The 9548-nt window shown below is 41.2% G+C and overlaps 1 protein-coding gene across 1 annotated transcript; it reads right to left on the bottom strand.

The window, feature by feature from the left end:
- Positions 1–7691: 7691 nt before the first annotated feature.
- On the bottom strand, positions 7692–8774 carry POU3F4 (POU class 3 homeobox 4; the record flags this gene model as incomplete). Its single annotated transcript, XM_080831288.1, has 1 exon — positions 7692–8774. The coding sequence occupies one exon, from the start codon at positions 8772–8774 to the stop codon at positions 7692–7694; it is 1083 nt and encodes a 360-aa protein (XP_080687414.1).
- Between the last annotated feature and the right edge of the window lie 774 nt (positions 8775–9548).

Raw genomic sequence — 9548 nt, 5'->3', positions numbered from 1 at the left:
TTGTATACATCATTTCTAAAGTGCCTAGGGATCCTTAAGGAGGAAAGGTAGTGCATAAATTGAAAATCTTATTGCCTTTATTTAAATTTTTCTATTTGCAAGTTCTCTACATCATGCATAAATACAGTACAAAGTACAAATCAGATGCACAAAGCTCCAGAAAATAAAATTATTTTAAATCAGCAATTTCTAAATTATCCACTTGTAGACATACTTGTCATCCACTGAAAATAAAACTAGTTAGTCTTCAGTAGAAGACATCAAACTAGCGCATGGAGAAGCAGAGCACTAAGGCATGGAAGAAATTATAGAACTTGAACTTCCACTGCAGTTGAGAGACTGAAGCTCTCAGGGTGGGCAGCAAGCCCTTTGTCCTGCAGTCCCTTCTATATGAGCTTCCTTAGACCTGTCCCAAGGAAGCCAATGGGGAACATCCATAAAGCCAACAATGTCTGCTCATCCATGGACAGTGGTAGAGGGAAGACTCAGGATGGATGAAAGAGGTACTTTGAAATATTACTTTAGTTTTAGTTTTAATGTAAAATCTGGAGAGGTTTGGATTTTCTCTGCCAGGATATAACATAGAAAATGAATGTGATTAAGGAAAATAAGTTTATCTAGAATTTCAACTACTCTCGCCCTAAAGGCTCAGAATTCAGAATATTAGGTTAAACACACTCAGCTCCTCTTCTTATGATAAAACGATTCATTTGTAGAAAATCCCTATTCACCGTTGAGCAAGTCAATCCCTATCCGTTAACAGTGGCTATTGTACATTGTTTTGGACAGACACAGTCCCTGCTTATCCAATAAATTTCACAAATCTGTTTTTTTTTTCTGTTATTTTCCTAGGCTTCCACAGGTTTAAAACAGACTTCTGTCTTTGATTCTGACCTTTTCTATATATGTATATATGTGTGCTCCTGTGGCAATAAAGAAAAAAAAAATGATGTTAATTAAACACGAATACTACCAACACCTCTGCAGGTACACTGTGAATAGTAAAACAGTAAGAAAAATGGTATTCTTCTGTGCAATGAATCCATTCACATCATTTTTTTCCTGCATTTTGGAATCATATGCCATTTGAAGCCCAATTAACAACTGCTCCTGGTCCATAGCCTTCTACTTTCTGTACTTTCAAAATACGACATCAAGCAGTGATCTTAGCAGGTGGTGTGGGTATGTGTGTGGTTTTTTTGTGCTCAGATTGCAAATATTAAGGAAGGGAAAATCTTTTACCAGATATAAATTCTGTGGAACAAACTACTCTTTAATATTGATCTTGGGGGGATACTAACACTCACTTTACAAGTACACTTTTATAGGAGACTTTTCTCTATCTGTGAAAGGGGGCAGAGTAAAGGCTTGTCTCCAGTCTGGTCAAATCTCTGAGATAATCAGCCACTTTATAATGAAATTCTCTGGTCTGTGCAAAGTCATTGGGGAAGATGAGAAGCAAGTAATATGAAAAATGTTTACATGACCCCCCTTTCTCCCAAGAGTCAATGCTATATAACAGACATTGTTTACAAGATGACAATGCAAGCAGTCAATTCAGTTTGTGTGTGGGTCAGAGTTTGGGGGAGGATCACTCAAACTAGATTATTTTTTGGCATTATATAAATAAAACAAGAGTTTGTTAGAATGATTTTTTTTTTGTCTTTTCAGTTGGCTATACCAGAATACTGTGGAAACTGAGTGGCTGGAGAGATGAAAAGACATACCTAATTAATTGTCAATGAGATGATCTATTTCTTGTCTTTGAGAACAGCCTGCTTTCTCTTACATCACCCTGTCAATATGCAAGTATAAGGAGAGAAGGAGGGGGATGCAGGAGGGAGCAAGTTTACAGTTGTGAGTATGTCTATATACATATATTAAATACTGTAGAGTTTCACCCAAAAGCCAGCTGTACTATGATTCTCTCCCTTACAGAGTGAAACCACCTAATAATAAGGCCCTTTTGATAGTTGAGCAAACAAGCCCCCTTGGAAGGCATCCAAGATGAACCCATCTTATACTAAATCCTCCTTGATAACAAATAAGTTTGTAAAGAGAACCCAGTGTTCTAGCTAGTGAGTCAGATAATGTGTGAATAGGTGAAAGTTCTATACTCACATTTGTGAAAGAAAGCATAAAATCTAATGTGTTTTTTTAACTGGAAGACACAAGGGTTTAATTTTGTGGATTATTTTTATAGAAACAATAATCTAGTTTCTTGCATGTGACCTTCCCTACCCCCACATTTTTAGAGGCAGCCTAATTTAACTGGGTTTTTGTTTTCAAGACTGTATTCTTTTAAATAATCCCTGGATTTTAGAAATGTTCCATCAACAGTGCTCTTAAAAAAAGGTATTTTATTTCATCTTATTAAAAAAAAGACTTAATTGATTTTAAACATATTTTATATCCACTTTTCTTAGTGCTTTAACAGTTAACATCTCTAGATGAGTAAAGTGTAGGATTTATATTTTTAAAACTATTATTTGGGGGCATGTATAAAGAATATTCTATCCTTTATTTTAGAGAATGCATTAGTACAAGTGATACCAACTTACATGGTAGTGTTTTGCATCATTACTTCTCTTGATTTGAAAACTTTTTGAAAGAGCCATATTTTGGGATTTTTCAATGCCAATTCATAGAAATAATTTCCATAATCCTAAAGTTTCATATGTGTCTTTGAAAGAATATGTAGAAATTTATGTAGAAAAACATAAATTCTTGTTTTGTGAAAACTATGTTTTAACCTCTAATCATTTTCCACTAATCCATTTCCCTCCTTTTTTTTCTTCCCTCCTTACTGAAAAAGATATTTTTAAAGTAAAAACAGAAATTTACATTTCTGCTTATAGCCTACAGGCAATTAAAGCAACAACAGCCTGACTTGGGAGCAAGGTAAATATCTGAATGCTAAATATTTCCAAGGGAACAGTGTTTGATTTTATTGAAGACAAACACAGCCCATGTACTAATGTAGACAATGGTTTCCCCTGCCCTTTTCTTTTTAAAGACAAGAAACCAATTCTCAGGAATAATTATTTCTCTTCTTTTATTTTTGGGAAGATACATGCTGGAGGTTAGTAATTTATTTAGCTTTTGTTATACATACAGAGAGCCGCAACCATGTAGACAATCATGTATACATACAAACACATACTTGATTCTCATATTTGACTTTGTTAAGATATCTGTAGCATCTACATACTTGCTCTTTTCACATCCCAATGCTTTCAAAGTCTCACCCCCTTCACAATCTCTTAATTTTCTATTGCTCTGATCAGGTGATGGGGATGAAACTTTTACCTCCACCCATAAAATATTATTATTATTGAACGCACAAATTCTTATTACGGGAGAGAAAGCCACTGCTATGAAGGTCTAAGAGAAACAGAGGCCAAAGCTGCTTTTCCTACAAAGACTTTGGTTGGTAATGGGATGGCAGCAACCTCAACACAAAGAAAGTCCTAGGCAAAGGCACCAACATCCCCTGAATTTTAATGAAAATTTTATGTTAATGATATAACAAGGTTGATAAAGAGGACCTCATAAAAGCCAACTAGGCCTTAGTTATATTTTAAGAAAGAGAAAACAGTCAATAAAAGAAACAAGCCTTGTAAACATGTGTAAAATATATGTATCAGTAATACATAGTAAAAATATTGATGAATAGTAACAGATGTCTATATCTACAAATTTATTTAAGTATGTCCTAAAGCATCTTCTTTTATGGCATCATTAAAAACTTTAGAATGCATTGCTAGTTGGTTGCTGTGTACTTTAATGAGAACAGCTATAACTTTTTGGTCAATTAAAATCATATAGGATATTGGAAGAGAAAGAGGTTGGCTGGTATGAACAGAGAGAGCCAACAGACTGAAGACTATATGTTTTGTGATTGTAGACACATCTCTATAAAATCAGTATTATTTATAAAGAGAGATATGCCTATGGACATACAAAGAACATGTAGCATATTTCATTCACAATACTCACATGTGCATTGTGCACTGTGCAGCTGTAAATAATTAGGCAATCTAAAGGATGATGGACATTACATGTGATAATCTTTACCTATTAAAGTGATTTAATGATTTGCTTTGTTTACCAAGAAACATTTAAGAATATGAATTGAGAAGGGATTTACTGTAGGAAAGTTATAGCTAAATGTCTTGTTTATTGCTTGATATGCATCTGCTAAAACAAAAAGTTGGATAAGTCTTGTGTGTACATACAAAGCCTTAAAACAAACTGCTTCTGATTTAGTAAATTACTCCTCAGCTATCACTAAAGGTAACTGTCCCTTTTTTTATGGAGGGTCTTGTGACAAAACAACAGAGGTAAAATAGTAAATAGGAGTGGAAAGAATAATAAATTAAACTTCTCCTCCAAATGTCTCCAATGATTTTTTCTTCCACCCTAAGTCATATAGGAAGGAACAGAATTCGGCTTTACTGGGCAACACTAAATGGACAACAGTTTATCAGTTTCTGGGGCCAGGGGAGCCTTAAGAAGGACAGCACTTTTTACATTTAGTCATCTTTTCATCCTTCATCAGGTGAATGAGGGCTCATCTACCAGAAGGGTACTGGTCTCTAACCAGAAGAGGAGTGGTTGCAGGGAAGCAAGAGGAAAACCTTAGCAAAGGTCTGGGTCCTAAGTTTCAGGAGGGGCAATTTTAGAGACAGGTCTGTCTGCTGGACTAGAAACAGACACACTCCTTTCAGAGAACATTAAAAATATTACACTTCCTGAAATAATACCCCATCCTGCCAGGTTTCCCCACTCTATTTCCCACCATTTAGGGTGTGTTTTGCATGAGCGTGGGCAAGTGCACGATAACAGGCCCCACTGTGTGTGTGAGTGTATGAAAGGCCAAAAGTCAGAGGGAGAGAATCAAGAATCAAAACAATGACTAATGATTTCTAACCTGAAGCAGAGCAGATGCGCTGCTTACCAGAAATGTGCGTCTATTTAAATGCTTCACTTCACACACCATACAATTAAAAAAAGGAGGAAAGAAAAAAAAACAATATTTTTTGGAAAAATGTTTTATTTTAAATCTTTTACAACAATAAAATATTGTGTCAATATAAACCCCTTGACTAAAACTGTTCACATCAAACATTACAGAGAATTGTTTTCTTTTTGACACCCAACTCATCTTTGAGTTTTCTTTAAAACATAATGCAGAATTTATTGAAAATAAATAATTGCTGGAAACTGCAATAGGCATTTGAATAAAATAGTTGAAAAAGCAACTCTTAATGAAAATAGTGTTTATTATACATCAGTTACTAAATGAATAAACTAAATGATCTTTCTTTAAATTAATAACTTCAAAAACATTTAATATACAAAACTGTACAATTATAAAGTCGGCAGAAATGTTTGGGTTAACTCAGGTTTGAACCATAGTACTTAACTACAAAGGGGGAAAATTAAAACAAACAAACAAACAAACAAACAAACAAAAAACCCTAACAGTTGTAAAACACAAACTCAGTGTGGAAAGACAAAACAAACAAAAAATTTCCAGAACTAAAATCCAACTACCAACAGAATGCAGACTTCTGACAAAAAAGAAAAAGGGTCCAGGATTTGAATTAACACATGTCCTTCAACCTGCAGCTGGGGGAGACACAGTGTGGTGGACCAGAAGCCTGGCAGCCCATACTAGCGTATCTTCCACAAGGGCCTCTAAGCATTTTGGTCCTTAGGTAGTTTGAAGCTTTGTCTACTGAAGCTGCACCTGAAGGTCGGGTCAGGCAGCCGACCCAGGTATGCGGAGCCCCCAGCCATGTCTGGCGGGCTGCGTCTGGGTGTTGGGTGCTTGGCCTGCCCTGCACGTGTGCTCATTGAGAATGAGGTGCTCCTGTGGACTTGGCGTGTAGACTTGAGAGCGAGCAATAAAGCCACAGCAACTGCATATTTTTTTGGATCTCTACACAGCCTAGCGAGATTTTATGTACTTTTTTTTTTTTGTAAATAGTAATACGATACACACAGCTATCTACACACACACGTTTGCACTTGCACTCACGCACACACGCATACACACAGGAACAGAGATTAAAAATTAAAATAAAAAACAAGAACACCGAGAAACCCAGACTCCGGGGCTCTCGCTACCTAGCTTAATCTTCGCTGTGGGCTTCTAACAGCTGTGCTTGTCAGAGGCGTGGAGACGGTTTCCCGCGAGCCCACTTAGAGACAGGGATATGTATATACGGTAGAAGAGGTGGTAACGAAGCTAGAGCAGAATCCTTGTGACCTTTGCAAACCATTTAATTGTCGTTCTGCATGGAACAGAGAGCACCTGTCTACCACCCCACTCGCCACCCCTCCCCGACGGTTTCTCACTCAGGGAGCGGGCAGTGAACTGGAGCTGAACCGAACTGGGAGGCACTGACTCAGTCTCTCGCCAGCATCTCAGGGTCGTCGTCTCCAGGGAAAGCAATGGTATGTGAAGGCAAAGTCCTTCGTTTAGGAAGAAGGAGGTGGGGTCGCGCTGGCGATCCTGGTGAGGCACGGGACCCGTGGGGAGCTCTGAGTGCAAGCATTCCGGACCTCCGTAGGTGCAGAGCCCTCTTAGCTGCTCAGGCCGACCTCTTTTGTCGGGCGCCGCCCGCAAATCCTTTTCAGGCACCCAGATCTGCTCTGTAGAAGCCTGGGAGAACTCCACAGATCGAGGGAGGGAGGGCAGAAAGCTTCAAAATCTCCTCTCCTACTTCACAGTACTTTGCAAACCCAGTCGGCTTGCCTATTCTGCCTACCCTAGGCACTCTGCCTTCTGAAAAAATTATATCTACATATCTATAGATATATAGATATGTATCTCCACTATCATCACGAACAATTCTATCCATTGTACCTCTCTTCTCCATACAGATTTAGTGTGGGGGGTGGGTGTGTGGGTAGGCATCTCTTCCCCTCCTCCTCCCACCCCCTTCCCTTTTTTAAGCAATTAGAAAACCGCCAGCTCAATGAAGGAATAATCATAGTAGCAATAATAACGTGGAGTGGCCGATTAGATACAAATTATCTCACAAATATTGTGTACAGCTTGTAGTAAAACACCGCAGACATTTAGAAACGCTATAGAAGTTTTAAAAAATGCAAAACTAGTCTATTGTAAAACAGATTTCACCTGAAATACAGCTGCTATAACCAAGGCGCTGAAAGGTTATTCAGAGGCACACATCTGTCTTCCCTCCCCCCTCCCCCATTTTACCCCACCCCCAAGTTACCCCACTGCTTGTTCTTCGAAGAGAGGAGCAACCCAACAGACCTTACTCGAAGTAAACAATATGTGTTGATCTGCAGAAAAGGTTGGAGCAAACATTTCCCTGGCGGGAGGCGGCAGATTATAATGAGTTCCCTGCCTGGACTGCTTAACGCAACTGTGTATCAGCCTTGAGAAGCCTGAAGGCGTGTGAGTGTGTTTCCTTTTTAAATATAAGTTAGAATTCCCTATTTTAGGGGGGGGGGAAGGAAAGAAAGAAAGAGAGAAAAAAAAATATGGGGAGGGAGGGGGAGAGAGAGCGAGAGAAGAGCCCTATCTAGATATCTAGATATTGCTATGTCTTTAGATAGCAATAATAAAGCTGAAGTGAAATGAAGAGAGTGGGAGAGAAAGAATTCCGCGCTGCTCCCAGCGCGACGGGCCGCTTTTTTGCTTCCTGCAGTCAGAGATCGTGGCAGGACGTGTCTGTTTTCACGGTGTGCGAGTAAACCTCATGTGGCTGCTGATCCCCTGGTGGAGTCATTCTTTTCTCTTTCTGTCTTCGATTACAGAACCAGACACGCACCACTTCTTTCTCCAACTGGAGGCTGTCTGCCAGCGAGGAAATCTCCTGCGCGGCAGGCTTGGGACACTTGAGGAAATGCGTTTCCAGGACGCCCTTGACACTCACCTCGATGGAGGTTCGCTTCTTGCGCTTACGGCCCTGAGCGGCGATTTTGTCAATGCTGGTCGGGCTCCCTGTGGACGAATCAGCCTCCTCCAGCCACTTGTTCAGCAGCGGCTTCAGCTTGCACATGTTCTTGAAGCTCAGCTGCAAGGCCTCGAACCTGCAGATAGTGGTCTGTGAGAACACGTTGCCGTACAGTGTGCCCAGCGCCAACCCCACGTCTGCCTGCGTGAAGCCCAATTTGATTCTTCTTTGTTTGAACTGTTTGGCGAACTGTTCCAACTCATCCGAGGTTGGTGTCTCCTCGTCCGAGTGGTCCTGGCAGTGGTGCGAGCCTAGGTCGCTGTGGTCTGGGGGATCCCGGAGCACGGGGTGTAGGCTCTGTGCAGAGGCAGAGGGCGGTGGGGTGAGCCCTCCGTGCTCCAGCATGCCGCTCACTGTGAAGCCAGGCTGCGAGTACACGTTAAGGGGTTGGCCGCTGGATGTGATGGACGGGTTCGGAGCCGGGCTAGCCCCCCAGGCATTCGGATGGTTAGTGTGCGGAGAGTGGTGGGCGACATGCGGTGAGCGGTGATGGATGATCGCACCCAGCTGTAGGTCTTCGCGCCCGGGCTTCACGTCCTGCTGGTCCAGGGGGTTGGTGGCCAGTGTGGAAGACCACGGGCCTCCATCGCCCAGACTGGTCACCCAGTGATGCCCGAGAGGATGCCCATTGCTAGGAACTCCCTGCAAGTAATCACTTTGGAGAAGTTTCTGAGGGTTTCTGAAAGGACTCCCCTGCTGCATGCCCGAAGAGTCCGCATGGACTAGGGAGCTAGAACTGAGAATGCTGTAGGGATTCGAAGCAGCTGTGGCCATGGTCGATGAGGATCCCCTACTAGTTATAATGTGGCAAAGGGAGCAGCTTCAGCCTTTGACATCTATGGTGCGGGGGAGCCAAAGCCGCGAGAGCGAGTTACCGGCACGCGCTGTGGCCAATTGCAACACGTCTCGGCCTGGCCAGCCACGGGCTCGGCCAATGGCGGCACGGGAGGCCGGGCTAACTTTCCAAATTAGGTTAGCTAAGCACTAGAGTTTCAGTGAGACCAGAGCAGGAAGTAAATCAATCTTTTGGCTCCATTGGCTGCTTCGGGCTGAGTGACGGCAGTTCATTTGGTTAACCCTTCCCCTCTCCCCCCTCCCCACCTCACCCAGACTTCATGGTTGTTTGTAGTGGAGGGGGAAGTATAAGAGGGAAGTGTGTGTGTGCGCGCGTGCTTGGTGGGGGGGTGGATAAGGGGTGAAGTAGCAAAATGGTTTTAGAATTCCTTTTGTATTATTTAGATTAACCGAAATACAGAAAGAAAAAAAAATTATATTAAGAAAACAATATAACCAGTTTAAATGCCATCTAAATGTCAGTGGACTGGGATTTTTATCAAATTCGTTTAGCGTTCTGGCTTAGTTGTGTGCAGGGCACTGCAAACCAAAATCTTGCTACAAAGTTTGAGCAAAGGAACCCCTTTTGGATAGAACCCTAAATCTATAAGACTGAAGTCCATGATTCCAATAAGAACTATTTTGACTTGTTTTATTTCATTTTATCATTTATGAGAAACTCAATACCAATGTCAGAAAGCATCTAAGAAAAAG

This window comes from Martes martes (genome assembly GCF_963455335.1).
Source record: "Martes martes genome assembly, chromosome: X".
Lineage (NCBI taxonomy): Eukaryota > Metazoa > Chordata > Mammalia > Carnivora > Mustelidae > Martes > Martes martes.
Note: the sequence above shows the minus strand (reverse complement) of the source record. Positions and strands in the feature narration are given on the sequence as shown.